At 41.5% G+C, this 18,055-nt stretch overlaps 1 protein-coding gene across 1 annotated transcript; it reads left to right on the top strand.

The window, feature by feature from the left end:
- Positions 1–850: 850 nt before the first annotated feature.
- LOC125945709 (uncharacterized) lies at positions 851–16,881 on the top strand. Its single transcript, XM_049667960.1, has 7 exons — positions 851–959; positions 1,757–1,795; positions 7,155–7,193; positions 7,971–8,006; positions 12,256–12,291; positions 14,920–14,958; positions 16,688–16,881. The coding sequence occupies exons 1-7, from the start codon at positions 920–922 to the stop codon at positions 16,879–16,881; spliced, it is 423 nt and encodes a 140-aa protein (XP_049523917.1). The 5' UTR covers positions 851–919.
- The last annotated feature ends 1,174 nt before the right edge of the window (positions 16,882–18,055 follow it).

Here is an 18,055-nt window from a genome sequence, read left to right as displayed (position 1 = left end):
TGCCTCAAAGATAAGAACTTAGACGTGAAATGCAATAACCATTAAACTACGTCCTAAATCTATACCGCCTGCTTAAACATCACCACCTCCTTATAAATCTATATAGTATTGCAAGAGCGCGAAGCGTTGATGGCGCGTTCTTGGTGAGTGGGAATGGCAGCAGAAGGCCATGTGAAGGTCATTGGAACTGGCATACACTGTGTGGGACAAACAATTAACATTCGGACAGATCTGGATATGCATTGTATTTTCAAAGGTGTGGTTCTCTGTGTTGCTCTTTGCGTTGAAGCAAAACCTGTGGCATAGAAGTGTGGACAGCAAAATAACACCGAGCTTTGTCACTAGATAACTCATAATTGTGTCCAATGTTGCATTATTATAAGCACTACAGGTGTACACTGCCATGTTCCAACTACAGCATGTGCAACTAATATGAGATTAGTATTTGCACGCGAGTGAGGAGAAACGACGATTTAACCTCCGATTCTCACGTAGTGTACATTATCAGAAAAATCGCGATCAGGACTACTGCACTACACGCTAACTAGGGCTATGCATAACGCATATATCCGCAGCTGTCAGCAAGAAACACAGCTGCATAAAAACTGAGCCATAGCCTTGGCGTAGACAGCAGAGGGTTGAATTGTCTATTCAGGTTACCTGATGGGCGACATTGCGCGAGGTGCTCACCTGGTGTCGTGATATTTGAGTGAACTTTATGCGACCTATAAGTTGTAATTTCGCAAAGAGAAGCAGAGAACAGGCATTTATTGTGCAAAAGGGGACGAAAGAATGGTAATATTTTTGTTACAATCTAGGAAATAGACAAAAAGCCCCTATGAGGCATAAAACAGCAATAACTTGTCAGCGGGATGGGGCACACTACGTTGAGAGTTAAAGAATCTTCCACGAACGAAGCATGAAAGTTTCGCTACTTTTTGCTGTCATGGCTTGCACTGGTGCGTAACAATTAGTTCATACATTCTACTAGGTAGCGTATTTATTCATTCAACCAGCTGTACTTAAAGCAACAGATGTAATTCGTTTGTGTAATGAAAGTATTTGTGGTTCCTTAGAAATAACATTTTCGTGCAAAATTTTTTGCTGCTATTAAGCTCGAAAGAACAGCTCTGGACTGATTAGAGCTGGTGTTTGAGTTCTGAAATCAAGTTTTCAGGCACCATAGTATGTATTAAGACATTTATTATCTTAGTATCGACACAATTCAACATTACGTCCCACTTTGCCGCTTCTCATTAGGAATTATTTGCGCTCCTCAGGCAGCCTGATTTTGTATTTCGGCGCTATTTTTGTGCGGGGGAAACGTGCACATGGATCGATGCACTCTCTTAAACAAATTGGTTTTGTAAAATATGGCTTTTCATTCTGACATTCCGTAATCCTGATAATATAACTCTCCATGTTACCGAAAGAATGGATGCTGATGTAGTAATAAGCTTGAAGACATAGTCACGAGTTCTGAAGAATTTCGCTGATAGTGTTGGTTGAAGAACTTGTTGAAGCTTAGAACAAAAACACGCAAAGTGTCTAGCAGTACTGCATGCCCTATGTCGAACTTTCAGCTCACACTTCCTGCACCAGATCCTGCCTTATAAAATGGCCCGCGAAACTATGAAGCATATACGCTTACATTAGGTGAACATGTTTCTTTGGTTTGTATTTTGCTGTATAGCGCGAATATGTCAAACTACTATGTCAGGGCACCTTGAAATGTTTTACTATCCCCCTCTCAAAGGTACCTGTGGGCACGGGGAGCCAACAACAGTGACAACAAGTAAGTGTTAAGAGCATTGGATATGTGGCTGCCTAAACTTTATTAACTAATTGAGTAAATCACGTTCATGTCAGTAAATTTCGCATGCGAAAGGAAGATTCAGCTCCAAATAACGAATGCTTATGCTTTTTGAGCCTTCTAGCTTTTCAGTATCATAATATACAACTTAGACAAGTATGCTTGTGTATCTCGATGGAAAACAAATGCGATAGTTTGCTAGATATTTAAAATCTGGTTGTTCAACATGTGATCTTTATTTCGTTTTTACTCCTTGTCTGATTAAAGTAATCAAAAGTACTCGTGTTCCTTTAAAGCTTTACATGCGCACTTATGTATAGATATTCAGCCGAGAATGATGAGCCTTCGAGTTCATTTTTGTTACCGGTGTTTCACGTCTGTCAAGTACACTTCAACATTTCTAGATTTTTGTGATTACTACTATCGTGAAAATAGCAGAGCTGACTCATAATTATTCATGATAATAACTTTTTAACAGAGGAGTCACTGAATAAATTGTACAATAGGTGATGTTTTCCTACCGGGGATATGCGTACAGAGCACATAGCGGAAGACCTGCGTACGGGACTGGTTCAAGCCTAGAAGCTATTTTCATATTTACCTGTCCAGGAGTACTCATGTTTAGGTCGACGTAATATTTTAATAATAATAACAGACGCCGAGTAGTACACACAGCGAACTTACGAACAGATTCATATTCAAAAATATAACCAGGTAATTAAATCTAAAATTGGAGGGACGTGGCCAAATTGAAACTGTGTGCCATGAAGGCACACGAATGGGTCACTGTAACGCATCTGAAAATAGGCCGACTGTATTTTTTTCTAATTTGACTTTAAAAGCTCAGTGTTGTGATGTTGTGTGTAGGAACCTCGGTGGTACTACAATTGAACATAGTGACGGGCCTGCTACAAGAATAGCTTGGTCTGAGCACAGAAACGCTAAAAGTAAAACACTACAGCGAGGCATGGCTACACTTCAAAATATGGTTACTGGGGACTAAACATGCTGGAAAGAACCACTCAACACAATGAGCGAAATGACGTACGTAGCGATTATTTACGTACAGACAATGTAAGAATTTTACTGAGCTTTAAATCCCAGGAAAAAGCAGAATATTTACGGGGTTGGGGGCGCCAAGCTTGAATTTAAGGTTGCTACCCGTACCGGTGTACGTGACCAACGCGCTTTACTAATGTTTTACAGTCCGCAACGCAAAACTGGACCGAAATTCAGAAACTTTTGAGGAACTCAGATCCAGTCATGTTGTTACGTCGGCAGTGCTTCTATATATCTAGGAAAATAAGCAGCCAGGATAAAAAATTACGGCAGAACTCACATCACGATCACTGTCGATGGTAATGAGCTTAGCATTGGAGCAGTGTAGCGATACACTGTAATTCTGTAGTCAAGTTTGTTTAACATGTGCAGTTATTATTCTGAGACGTCCGTTACTTTGGCTATATGTGGAATAATCAGGTATCCTCTCACGTTGTTATGGTGCTTGCGTGTCATAGTAGCGCTTGAGCATGGCAGAATGATGATTGTATGACGCTGACACGCGGCTATGGAATGACAAAGAATTACGTCGATGTAACGACAAATGCGGTATGATAACAATGAGATGACATTCTGAAATGATGACGATGGTATAAGGAACACAACGCGACGACGACATGAGGGCAATCGGATTGTATTTATTCATTTATTATTTACTGATACTATGATCCCCCAAGGAATTTTAGCAGGATGGAAGTACAATATGTCAATGTACAAATACAGACAACAGAACAAAGCAGGTTGGAGTACATTGCTTTAGCAAACAACAGCGTTATTGAATAAAGCGCGGCAAAAAAGACAAGTAATGAAGAATGCCATACTTGAGATTCTAACCGAAACAACAGAGGTTGGCAGTAAATAACGACAACGAAGGCTGACTAACTTTGATATTAGTCAAGTTATTCCATGCAATCAGAATCCTACAAAAAAGGAATATTTAGAACAATAGTTTTTACGCGGTATAAGAGAGAGAGAAACAAGGAGACGAAAGTCAGGGAGGTCTACCAGACGAGCGTCCGGTTTGCTACCCTGCACTGGGGCAATAGAAAAGGAGGAATAGAAAGTGGAAAGCGGGAGAAAGTGTACAGCGTGTGTGCATGCAGCAAAGCGCCTTAAATCAATCAAGTCTAAGTGACCCGCAGATACATTGGGCTGCCGTTATTCTGCTGTCTAAAGCTAATCTTGGCACTTCCCCATAGCTAGTGATGCGCATTGGGGTACGCTGTACTACGTGGCAATATATCGTTAAAGTAAGCCACGGTCTTTTTGACTTCAGTGCGAATAGAATGCTGCCGGTGAGCCATGATACTTACCCAAGACTTGCAAGCGCTCAATTGAGAGCATCCAGCACTTGCACTGCACTACGCGGTAGGGTGTGATGCTTAGCTGATGCCTATGTTTTGTGACATACCTAGAAGAAAATGTAATTATACCAGACATGTTAACATTGTAATGTACGTTTAGAAGCTGATATAAGAATTCTAGTCAAGAAACTCGATTGCACTCTGTTAGTGCAGGCAAGTTGGCTGGTCTTAAAAGTTCTAAGATAATAGTTGCCTAATCTAGTACTGGGCGTATAATTCGTTTTGTACGTTAATAAGCGAACGGGAAACGTGGACAGTTTTAATGTTCTCCAAGGAAAAAAAAACAATTTACGACAGGCATTAGTGGTTACTTTAACAATGTGCCGACAAGTGACGATGACGACGGTGGCATGACCACCAGATGAGGATGCTGCAGGGACGACGATGACACGATGACGAAGGCATCACAACAATTGTATGGCAATATGTTCAAGATAACGACTGTTTGAAGACGACCTCATGACAGCGATGGCATGGGAACGGTGCCATAAGCACGATCAAATGACGGCAGCATAGTTACGATATAATGACGAAGAAGGATTGACGTCGATGCAACGACGAAGGCATTATGACGACGACGGCAAGATGACTAAATGGGATGATGTTACTGAAGTGATGACAATGGTAGTGCGATAGCTTTACGATGACGCCACTACGATCATGGTATCATGAGGACTGTGTGACGGTAATGACATGACGAAGGTTGTAGGACAGAGGTAGAATGAAGACAGAACGGCATCACGACCCCGGTACGACGACGACTGCGTGACGACGACTGTACGACAGCGACTCAACGACGACGATAGCATGAGAACTGGTATGAGGACAATGGGATGAGACGAGTAGAAGACAGCAATGGCGCAACTGACTGTGCCACAAAGCCTGTATGATGAAGATGGGCTGGCAACGACGACGGCGGCAGCACGAGCGGCGATTGACGAAGCTGGAATGAGCCAATATGAGCACATGCCTAGCCGTATCACCACGAGCACATACATAGTGACCCAAGCTGTGAGAACTTGGCCCACTGGGTTGGCGCGTAGAAGGCGTTACGGCGACGGCATGGCGAGAGACACGGGACAAAGATTAAATGACAACGATCGAATGACCCTAACGGCATGAGGACCACGAGCGTTTACCTAGTGGTTGAAGCTACTAGAACTTGGCCTACTGGGCCCGCTTAAAAGGCGTGACGACGGCGACATAATGAGAGTCAGATGACAAAGCTGGAATGACGACGATGGAACAACGATAACGACATCACTACCATTAGAACATACCTAGTGGCTCAAGAAGGTAGACAACTTCGGTCATTTGGTCATTGTAAGAGGCTAGATAGAATAGATAGAATCGACAGATAGGCTCAAAACGCCTCAAGTAGGCTAAAAAATGCTAATCGGATTAATACCAACTCAAATATCCCGTAAGTACTGTACTAAGATTTAGAGTGAGTTGCACAGACGACAGTGTTAAGCGTAAAGTTACTCACAGAATACCTATTTTGACCATGAGATGAGCGACCCAGGTGCGGACACGTTACGTTGGGTTTGTTGGCTGTGCATTATTTATGACCATCTGTGGAAAACACGAACCCCAGAAAACACAGCACAGTGCTAGCACCATTACCACCCTGTTGCATCACCCTCTTCTCGCGCTGTTGTCTAGCGCTCGCTCGCATTGAATTAGGCCAAAGTATATCATGGTACTCTACCGGAAATATTTAAAAATTTGGCAGAAACCACCTCACGATGGATGTCGACGCTAATGCGATTACCGTTGAAACAATGTATCGACAAACTGTATCGCCACCGCCAAAATTAGTCATGCATGGCATGCGTGGAGCTCGGCTCCTGTCCAGATGGACACATTTCTCGTTTAGGACGCCACGCGTGTGGTTCTCGGGAGTACCACCACATGGTACAGCATGCCCAGAAAAAAGCGAGAGAGAAGCCTGCTTGCCTCATGACGCGTTTCTTAGCGATCGCCCAAACCGGCGTGCCATGCATTTCCAAGCCAGGCGCAGCCTTCACGGTAGCGGCGCTAGAAGGCACCGAGTATGCTTAGGCAATCGCGAAACTTGCGGGAAAGCAGTTGGTCGAGTGGAAACTAACATAAGACAAACAGGGTGAGGTTCCAATGGAACGTTAATCATAAAACACTCATTTAGAGCGTAAGTCCCGATATAAATAATGGCTTGAGCACAATTGCATACTGATGGCATGGTCTAGGGACAATTAAATATGGTAAAATCCATACGGAACAAAACTGTGCCATTCTGCTTTAGCCTTTGAAGTATCCTGTGTCTGCTTGTCATTTAAGCTTAGCTGTGAATGGAATGTACCTTGAAGCTGTGTTGGTGTTTGTGCTCGTAGAAACAACAAGCACTTGCGTGACACTATCTGAGATTCGGAAGGGAAAGGGGCTGTGTAGCGTGGATATTTTTGTTAACTGATATTGCTAGTTTCGTTAGTGAAAAGCAGAGTGGAATTTTATTTGTGCAGTAAAGCTTTTGAGTTTTGCCTTGAGAGTTCTATATTACATTAGGAGTTAAATAATACATTTGTGGACTATCTCTAATGTGTTAAGTCACAAGCACTCTTTTTTGTTGGGATAAGAATGAAATATACCCTTGAGCTTTTTGTATTTCGTGATGACAGAACCAAAAAGTGTCCTAAAACCCACGCATATAATAAGTAAAGAGAAAATTTGTTGTTGAAGTTCTTTTCACTGAAAAAACGTTTTGCATCCTAAACAGAGAGAGGGACGGGAAGTATCGAGAGAGTAATCTGTCTTTTCATTGAGAAGAAGGAGTTTGGTTGCGATTGTGCACTCTCTAGTTTGTATCCCGTTTGAAACCCATGTGCTATTGAAGTAAGAATAAAATGTGTACTGAAGCCACTGTTAATTATTTGTTATAGCAGAAATCACAAACACTATATCAAGAACACCAATTAGTGGTAAGAAATGGGGTTTCTCTTTCTTAAGATGTTATTGCTTGAAAAATCTGTTCAGCCTAATAAACAGCATCGGATAAATTCATGCAAAATTCTTTTCACTTTTGCACTGTGAGACTAAACTTGTCTCATGAGCAGCACAGCTGCGATTGTGCGTAATCTTATACGCACCAATTTGCATGTTTCCTCAAGCTGTCTTGATGTTTTGTACTTGTAAAGAGAACATACCACTCAAATTGGCAAAAAAAGACATGTCTTTCTTGCACGTTCTTATTGACTGAAAATACTGCTTAACCCTATAAAAAGAAGCATGTTGTGTCATTGCTGCACGACAGTTTTTGGCTTTTAACTGAGAGATATGTACTGCATTTGGAGTAGAATGGGAGAAAGGGGCACTTATGCATTATCTACAATGTGCCTCGTTTCAATAGCGTTTTTTTTTTTGTTGCGATATGACTTAGGAATACGATCAAACTGGGTTGTTATTGAGTGCTGGTAGAAACGCCAAGTGTATCAAAGACAACGCTTAAACAAGTCAAATAGATATATTTGAAGTTGGTTAATTTTCGTTGCGTGAAGCGGACAGTTGGGCACCTTAAACAGAAGGAGAATAAGCGTGCAGTATAATATTGCGCATTGTGTTGGCAAGCGTGTGTTTATTATAAACAGAATGGTTGTAATTGTACGTTATCTCTGACGTATAACATATAGAGTGACATATTTGAATTCAACTAACAATGAAAAGCAAACTTAGACTGTGATATAATCTCGTGCTGACAGACATCACAAGCACATCACAGAAAAAGCCTACAAGTGGTAAGCAGAAGCTTGTGCTTTTTTTATATTTTACTGATCGAGAAATTAGTTCAACCTATTAAACAGATGGATAGGGCACACTAATTTAAAATACTTTTCACATTTGCATATTAAGGTGTGTGTTACATTAGGAGCGAAATGATCCCATTGTTCAATTTTAATTGTGTATATTGCACCACGTTCGTTTCACAGTTAAGGGGAGTCTCACAAACGTTTTTGTGCGGTGGTGATGAAGGCCGGTGGCCTCTTTAGTATCAAAGTGCGTAATCAGAGAGCAACGCAGCCCACGGCAGAGGCCCAGCACTACCGTATGTGTCAGGTGTAAGTGGGTACGCATAGCCGGATGCCGGAGTCGGATATATGAATCAACTTGTCGTTCTACCAAAAGCAAACTGATGTTAGAGTAGTGTCTCTTTTGCTATGGCCATTTAGTATGTCGTTACAATATCTAGGAAGTATTTAGCAAGCGCTGTCCGCAATCGAGGTTAGCCCCATAGCGCTAATTTGTCGGAGCGTAATTGCGACAAGGGGTCAAATTTCGTTCATAATAAAAAAAGGTGAGTCAACCGCGATTGACATCGAAGAAAGAGGTCCTCTGGGGCGCAGTAATGTATCATGTGGTTTGGTGTTTGGACTTCATTACCTTTGGGATCAGCCCACATTTTTAGACTGCATTAGCTTCTAGATTGGCTCATATTGTTTGTCGAATAGCACCACACTTCCAGATCTGGTTTTAGGCGCGCCCAGTTTGAACGAGCGCATCTGAATTTTATTTTGGTATTGTTGGGCTATTTAGGCATTCATACTGCTTTATACAATTCTCTACGTTAGTTGCTGCATTTTTTGGAAGCTTAAATTTGATGACTTTTTGTTGTCATACGTGCACTACAGAGCTTCTAATTGCCTAATTAGGCGAGGTGGAAGTAGCCAGAATCTAAAGAAGCCCTTGCCTTCAATAAGTCCGTAGCCTATTCCTACCAGACTGTGAGAACACGATGGCAGTTGCCGCTGCCGGCATATATAGCGAGCGCAGTATACAGCAGTATATAGTATATAGAGTATACAATACTATGTTGGGGTATAATAAACCATATGAAAGGGTCGGTACAGTGAACAATTGTACGAAAGATACGTCTTTGCAAAGCCTTCGGTAGATTTATGGCATTAGCATAGCAGACCTATAGCACTTTTGAATAGTGTAAGTATTCTCGTATCCAGAACAGCAACGTTATGCCATGTGTATGAGTTGCTTGGCTTCGCATATATGTGTCAAGGGGATTTTTTTTTACTTGGAGCTGCCAACGAGTGCATATTGAAATATTGTTGACTTTTTAGTTAAGTTTGGTAAGTAGGAAATTGTAGTTCCTGAAAAAAAAAGTCGCAGTGTCGCCCGAAACGCAAGGCATGGATTGCGGTAGCAAATTAGTAGACAGCTATACGAAGTAAGGATTGTAGTTTTATCGGCCGCACGCACTTGCAAACATTCGCTTACTAACTAAACTAACCGCACGATGTGACGCGTGCACAGGTAAACATGAACACATCTCGCGCAATGACTGCGCAAACTCGCTGTCAAAACGCTGGAGTGCGGAAGCGTGGTAGCAGCAACGCGCGAATTGACCTTCGTGGTGTCTTTCACTTCAACCAACACCTCCTTCTTCAACGCCAACTAAACGCCCAATGCACAGCACATACAAAGCTAACGTCACTCGGCGTAATTTGTCCACATCGCCGATCGCTGTGAAGATGAGGCCGGCGCGGGCGCGCACTTTGTTCATGTTGTACATCGCTTTTAACATACGGCACACATGCGACCGCGCTTGAAGCAGCAGCCGCCGGAGTAGAACGCCCCGCCCTTCCTCGCCTCCCCCCTCCACCCCCCGCCATGTGAGCCGCGATCGTCGGCTGACCCTCGCAAGCTTTCACTCGCACATGCAGCGTAGGGTGCGTGGCGAGGATGTTATGGTGTTTGGAACTTATACGGAACATCACGGCGACGACGATGGCAGAAATACGCTAGGGGGGTCCGTATACTTGCTATCGCAATACAATCTTTTATTTGTCTCTATGTGCATGATGCTTATCTCCTGTTAAAAACAGGGAGAGGGAGTGCAGTGAGGAGTATTGGCTTACTGCTCACTGTACACCCCTTTTATATAGGTTACATGGGCTACATTACGAGTGTATTATTTACATTCGCTGCTGCCACGTGGCATAAAGCATTACAAGCTCGTTTATATGGAAGAAAGAATATTACTTACACAAGGTTTGCGTTGGTATTTCGTGTTCGGAGAAAGAATAACCGGCTCAGTGACCACTTATAAGGAAGGTAAAGCTAAGCAAAACTTTTACTAAGTGCATCTTAGACTGGACATATTGTTCGGCTTCTTATATAGAAAAGTGTAATGGGCTTAAGTGTCGTGCACACCGTTAACAACACGAAGTTGGCAGTGCTTGTCTCTAGATATGTTAGTCTTTTTGCTCAGGTAGGATAATCTATATGCTATAGCTGCACTTTTCTTTCATGGTCGCAGAAATGACAAGCCACTCCTTTACACGTGAAAACGGTAAGGAGAAGGCTGTGTTTCCCGAACGTTTTTGTTTTTCCGTTCAGTGAGTGAGCTGTCTGGCTTCTCGAAGAGAAGGGAGGCAGCGGTATTGTCGTAAAACATTCACAGATCGTTTTTGACGAGAAAATAAAGACGTAATATATGCTGATATTGTGACCGTATTTCACGTCTACAAGCATGAGAAGTCCATCTCAAGGAGAAAACATAAAAATGCTGAGATCGCGAGGTTCTTTTTCTAGGGTTATACTATAATTCTTCTAAATAAAAATTGGTGAGGGAATTAACTCAAGGCGATTGATGCAACCGCACTGAAATATATTTTTTATTGTTATTAGCGAACAAGGATTCCCCTGGAAGTTATTTCAAGCACTTATTTCGTGAGAACGCCGCTTTTTGCTTCGACAATAAGTACTAGTAGCTCTAAGGGAGCGTTCCTCTTCTTTGCTCGAAGAAACTACATCCACTACAGCAAACGCACAAAGGACTGGTAAGAGGTTCTTTCGTGAGTAATTTCACTACAAATAATGGTTGGTTAAGCAGATGACACATAAGCATGATCATAGAGAGCACTAATGATTTTTGTGGTTATGGTACAAATGTTAAGTTGCTTCTCATGTACAAACATTCAACGTAGTAACAGGGTTTTCGTCTGTTGAGACGGAAGTTTTTCAAATACTAACATGTTGCGCCTTTTCGCGTTTCAGAAAAACACGAGCACGCCCACGGGCACGCCTAAGGCCAGTCGAGTTCTGTTATTGAGAAGTGTCATTGCCTGCGTAGGCTGCTTGATGGACATTGCGTACCGTTAAATTAAGGCATACGGCTTTTATTACCAAAGGAAAGCTGCAATCTAATGCTGTAGACAACTTGTGAATTTAACACAAAATACAAAAAAGTCCAAAAAACTACACGAGACACGAGGATGTTTTGTTTCTTGATTAATGTTGCTGTTCGAACGACCTGCTTCGCTTCTCAAACAAGGCAAGAGAATGGGTGGTACTGAGGAAAAACGTTTTGCCTTTTTAGATTCAGACAGGTTTGCTTCGTTGCGAGACAATGGGTTCGTTTATAAACAAGATCGTTTATCAGATGGTGACAAAAAAGTAATATGTGGTCAGTTTTTATTAGTATTTCATGTTCATAGAAATGAAAAGCCTCCGAACCAGCACACCTAAAGAAGACAAAAGGTGGAAGGTTGCTTTTTTTAATCTGTTAAATACATACAGAGAGTCCGTAGCTTGATAGCCAAAAGTATAAAAGGAAGGTTATTGCAAATAATCGTGTGCCGTTTTATTCAAACATAAGTATTTTTTCAGCTATAAAAGTGCGCAGTCGCTAGTTTGGCTAACATGGAGGAAGTAAAAAGCGTGGCCTTCACGTATACTAAGAACGGTAGACGTATTAAAGCAGTGTTGCTATATCGTACTGCTTCCAAAAAACAAGCACCATAGCGATCACAGTAAAAACTGGCAACGACATATTTTCATTCAGTAATTTGAATTCCTGCATGGTTTTTCTTATGTATTGCATAGAAATGAAAGGCTGACTACTGTCAGGCAGACTTAGCTGTGATTTCTTGTACGAATAATAGAAACAAAAACCCTTTTTATGAAACCATCATTCGAACCCGTAATGAATAATATATAGTAATCCTGTGCTACCTTTGCCCATGTTCCCAGCAACTACCGGAAGATCAGTGACTACAACCAAGCTTCGTAAGTAGACGTCGACTTAATTTCATGAGAAATTTATTGCCCATACATGAGCTGTAGTGACGGCCTAGTGTACCGTCGCTACACAAACCGCAGGTTGTTTTAGTAGTGAAAGAATCAAACGCTGTAAAAAACGGCAAGAATGAAAACCATTTTGTGCCACTGCATCAAAATATATACTTTCCATTAGCAAAAAAATGTTCTCGTGGCCTGTAATCTCCGACACCTATTGTGACAGAAGGTGCCCTTTCGCAATGACAAAGAATATATAATTTTCAGCTTCTGCTGCATTATTATACTCGTGTAGAGCTACAACCACCAATAAATAATAAAGGTTAAAGTTATGCTGCATTTTATATGTTCGCAGGCACGACAGGAATATTTGTGAGCCACGCCTAATACTGGTAAGGAGATATCGACATTTATTCTTTACAAATTTGATAGACCGTACAGAAACTGCTCGGATGGCATGCTCTATCACAGCTATGATTAACACAGGTTTTATTAGCAGTGAATAAATGACAACGAATTTCAAATGGCAAGAACAATACACATTTTTACACAGCTACATTTATATATGCGCATACCATTAGCAATAAACGGCCGCCAAGGCCATAATGTGTCAAAGTTATGTAAACAAAGATGGCATTGCAATGTCATGCACGCAGAAACCGCAACAAATAATAGAAATTAAAGAATAATGTAGTGAATTGCGCCTTTTTTCCCTGTGTGTTCGTAGGAACGAAAGCAAGATTAGTTATTACGCCGAATACTGGCAAGGAATGGTCAGCATTATTTCTTGGGAAATTTTATTTAGCATACGAGAACTGCGCAGGAGGGCATAATGTAGAATTGATTTGGGAAACACGAGCTTTATTAGCAGGGAAAGAACGACTTGCGGTTTTTTGTAAGAGAATTATGCACGGATATAAAACTGCGGAGAATGATACAAGCACAACCAATACCATAAAATGCACTGGTACTTCATGCTAGCCGCCACTAGCGCCTGCAAATCGTAGCTCGAGTACGCAAGAATCGATTTTGATCATATGTGTATATCTCTGTAAAAGCATTATAACCTTTATGCAAAAAAGTCAAAGCACTGGGAACCAAACGTTTGTTACTTTTAGCAACACATATGACAAACTCTGGTTATACGTTCGAAAGCCTTAAGAGTATGCAAATTCTAACTATGTAAATACCAGCGTCGACTGGCAGCGTTCACCTAAAGCTGCGTAAAAGTTCATCAAAGTCAAGGGTAGCAAATATTTCAGTCCTGACACACGCTTATTCGCTGAGTCATCCACACTGAACTTCTCTCTTTGCCTCACAGAGCTCTAGTCTCCGAAAAAAGTTACATGAATACGCTTATATTTAGTGAAAGCTAGCACTATACTTTCATCCTTTGAAAATTGTTCTTACAATTCTGCTTGGAGCACTCAGAAACACCTACAGAAGATTACTCAGTTCTTGCAAAGCATTGCAAGGAAAAGTTTCCTTAGGTGCTTCTGGCGATTGTTTGAAACTCTTCCTCAGGCTGCTGTTCCATACGCGAGAAAGAACACTGAACTGCAGAATATGCCAGGTGCACGGTTGCAAGTGGCAATAATGGGGTCCCCACTCATTTGACTGGGTAGACTGGCATAGGGTTTTGGTGAAAGCACTACTAGTAGTTCAAGCTGTAAAACACATGTCTTACCATAAATATGGGTGATTTTCACTGTCCTACAGTGAACTAGCTATGGCAGCCTGATACCTGCATCAAGTTATTACGTCGAACAGGGGCAGCACCTACACGACATAATGGGCACGTGCAATTTCTGCCAAACAACGCACCTATGAGTCCTGTCAATGCTACAGGTTAATCTAACAAATTCCTGCGCAGCTCAGAATCATTACACAAGATTCATATCCTTGTATACTATGTCGCTTTGAGGGCAGAACATTGTTTAAAATTGTGAAGAAATTTTTAAAAGCAGGAAAAAGGGTGCGGATTTTATTAAGCTAAGATGCACCGCAATTGTTCAACAGCTAAGGTGTTTTGCTGTTCCGCGTGAGATACATTTATTTCATTACCGTAGCGAGCTAAGTGCAATGAAAGCCGAACACGAAGGTGGTAGAGTACAAAGGTTTCAGTGTGAGATCGTGAGTCTGTCAACATTTAACCGGAACTTTGGCTGCAACGTTTTCTCTCAGCATCTGTGTTGCTTTGGGACATTAAAGAGACTTAGTCTTTATTATTTGTTCTGAAAGAATATTCGACAACTATAAACGCCCCAGGGAGCAAGGCATTCAACTTTTACAATGTTTGATCACACGCTTACAAGCAGACAAAAATTTTAGACAAGATGGCAACTTTTCAGCGCTGTGGTTTAATTGCTCGAATACAGATAATTAAGACCATCATTCATATTAATTTTGTTGTGCTAATAGGTGGACAAGTATATTTATGGATTGGGCATTCTACACGCTAGAGACAATAAATATTGAGGGCACAGTTACTATTTTGAAGTACGGGGAAGTTAAGATATATGATGACAGAAATTTTCGTGCAAACATCAATAGTTCGCAGAATGTCAGACTTGAATGCGGTGTCCTATTTTATGCCTGTTTTGTTATTTCATTTCACAGTAAACATGACCACGTCCATGACAACCTCTTCTCAAAATGGTAAGAAGATTGCTTTTTAGTTTGCATAATACCCCCAATTGTTTATCTACAATCCTCACCTGAGTTTCGCAACCGCACAATAAGCTTGTTACGTATATCACGCTTGCATAGCACAACCAACGAATTGCTTGTGGCACTGCAAAAATGTTTTGATAAGTGTAACCTGATGAATCTAGTAAAACCATCACGAATAAAGCTACAAAGGGCCTGTGATTTTTATAGAGATACGGTGAACTGAAAAACTGCTACAACTGTGGAGACTGTTTACAGCATGTTCTTGACAGTAGCATTGTAGTTACAATAACGATGAGCAAAATTAGCAAATGTATGTGTACGGTCACTCTATGCTTTAATATAACGTTATTTTATGTTTGTTTCTATGTTCTTTTCTGCCCTTACCCCATCCCTCTGTGCAGAGTAGAGTAGCCAACCGGACACTTAACTTGGTTAACCTCTCTGCCTTTTACCTCATATTTTCCTTCCTTCCTTCCTTGTTTCTATGTTTACTAATCGTTTATTTGTTTTATGCCTTTATACAATGTAATATATACTTTATATATAAGAATGTTGGGAGTGCCTATTGTGTTCCATTCATATTCCACAAAGTCGGACCTGCCATTGAAGTGTAGTAATGTGAGGCAGCTGTGTACTCGCCAGTTTAAACTGCCAGACTACGTATATCATCGTGAACGCCAAAGTCAGCTGAAGCGATAAATTTTCATCATGGCTTCTGTTGCCTGTCAGGTATTTTATGAGCATAAATAATCTTTTCGTGAACAGCCTGGTTAGACGTGAAAGGTGGCGTCAAGATTGTGGTGCAGAAAGCAACCGTTTATGCATAATTGTAGTAATAAATGTTTTGCTCTTATAACCCATTCATGAAAATACAGCATTGCACGGTAGCACGCCGGGTATATGCTGCATCTTCGTAGTTCTTGCAAGCCTTCTGTATTCTTTATGACTTTTTATGGATGCTTTCCAACGCCTGTGAAACACAACCAACTAGATGAATTTCCTCTCAACTTTGCCAGAAGGTATTGACACTAAAATGAATAAATTAGTGCTTCATGTTCCCGAGATATGTCTGAATTCATGTCTGAGGTGAATATTTAGAGCAATAGCTTCCGGGGTAATTTTCATACTGAATCAAATGCTGAGTATAATGTCGGGGGTTTAAGAATGATCAATGAAGCTTCAGCGCGCTCAAATCTGCATTCAGCAAAGCGACATAACACTTCGTTTCTGCTGCATCTAGTGCATGTAATCGGCTGCTACCAGTGCACCGTCTGCACTGGTAGCGTCCCGACGCTGTAGGATTCATTCTTGATCAACACTTAGGCAGGCCACAAAAAATATGCTTCTAGAGAATTGAAGTTTGACACCGCGATGACTTGAATAGCAGGTACCGATCCAAAAAGTACAGAATATAGGGACTCACAAACGCTGATACAATACAGTTTCGAAGGGTAAGAATACACACAGGTACCGCCCGACAGTGAGGAGTGGTGCTGTTCAAGATAAGAATTGAAGAAGAATTACCTGTATCAATGTATCCATTGCACTGTTCTTCAGCTGTCCTTTCGGCCACTGCCCTCAATATAAAATATGTTGGGGAAGCGAAATTTGCTGTTTTGTAAAAAGTGACTTAGAACTTTAAAAAAGTTAATTTCCCAAATACGATACAAGGTTGGTTTTTTTGTACTGATTATATGTGGTTTTGTACTAACAGAAACCAGCACCAACTTCACGACAGCAATTTCATATGGGAAGTATAAACTGTTCTCTTTATCCACATACCTTTATTGCCAATGCGAATTTTACTGGTCACTTTCAGGAGAATGGAGCAGGATGAAGGAAAGAACTGCACCACCTGTTTCAAAGCCTGGGCAATTATTATTTCTCTCGTTGGCGGCTTCTGGATAAATAGGTTTCTGTATATATCAAAAGCTATCAAAATTCCAAAGCACGTTTTATTTTGTCTGGATTACACGTGTAGCAATTAAAACAGTAAATAATCAGAAGGCCTGTATAGAGCGTGAACATGACCAGACAAAATAGGGTGTGATGATAACAATTAAGAAAAAAGGTTGTACTTTTTTAATCTCTTGTGAAGCTTTGTATAAGGTTGCCTAGACAAAAAGAAGCGGCGGAACCCCTCTCACGATGACGGCCGACAGTAATGCATTAAAAGGGAAACTGAGACATGTAGCAATTGCTACATTTGGGTGGATGTCTCAGTTTCCCTTTAATTACTTATCTCCACCTAGCGGATTTCCGCTAAACTATAACATCAAGTAACGCATTTAGCCTTGAATAAATGCAGCGACACAACGTATTGCCACCAGCGAAATGAGTTATGTAGGAGGCGCGTATTGCAGCGCAATTCGTCTTTCGCACTTCCCTAAGAACACTCGGTGCCATCTAGCACCTCGCCCGCGAAGCATTCGCGTTGCCTCCGTATTGCTTGACACGCCGGTGCGTGAGAACGCATGTACCCAAGTCACACGGCCAAATTTAGTGTTACTTCGAGTAAGTGCGCTTCAGCTCGCTGAGTGTCACTTTGGCGGTGCGCTGCTGCACGAGAAATGGAAGCGTCCTATGCTATCAATGACACGGGCAATGGGTGAATCAGTGCGCACATGTATTTATTATTTTAAGCATGCTTTACAATATCACAGTGTGTTGTAGTTAAAAATAGCAATTATAATTAAATTTAGCGCAAATGAAGGAGTTCATTGCAAACGCAGTTTTATCGACCATCAGGAGCCAGGACAAGAGAACGTCGCATCCATGGCGAGCAGAGGAAAAATGCCGGATTCCGTTCCAGATGGCACAAGAACGGAGCCCGAGCATTTGGAGGGTGTTATTGCAGCGCTCATTTGTCGCTTACAGACCACTCCGACACTCAGGTCACCTTTCCACGCACTCAGATAATAGAAGAGAATAACGTGAATTTCAAGAACGTATTCAAGAGCGCGTCTGCTAAAGACGCAAGCGATGTGCAGTCATCTCGGCTGTAAAATGACCAAGGAGTTAAATGGACATACTGTAATGCTCTGCTCCATTCATTCGTCAGCTGAGCAAGGGCAGCGTACCA

This window comes from Dermacentor silvarum, chromosome 5 (assembly GCF_013339745.2).
Source record: "Dermacentor silvarum isolate Dsil-2018 chromosome 5, BIME_Dsil_1.4, whole genome shotgun sequence".
Taxonomy (NCBI): Eukaryota; Metazoa; Arthropoda; class Arachnida; order Ixodida; family Ixodidae; genus Dermacentor; species Dermacentor silvarum.
This window is presented reverse-complemented; position numbering and strand designations above follow the sequence as displayed.

Excerpts from the sequence above, each read along its gene's own strand:
- LOC125945709 (XM_049667960.1), top strand. The coding sequence starts at position 920 with ATGAAAGTTTCGCTACTTTTTGCTGTCATGGCTTGCACTG. Across the intron at positions 1,796-7,154 it reads GCCAACAACAGTGACAACAA|CAGAAATCACAAACACTATA; the intron begins GTAAGTGTTAAG and ends TATTTGTTATAG. Across the intron at positions 7,194-7,970 it reads ATCAAGAACACCAATTAGTG|ACATCACAAGCACATCACAG; the intron begins GTAAGAAATGGG and ends TCGTGCTGACAG.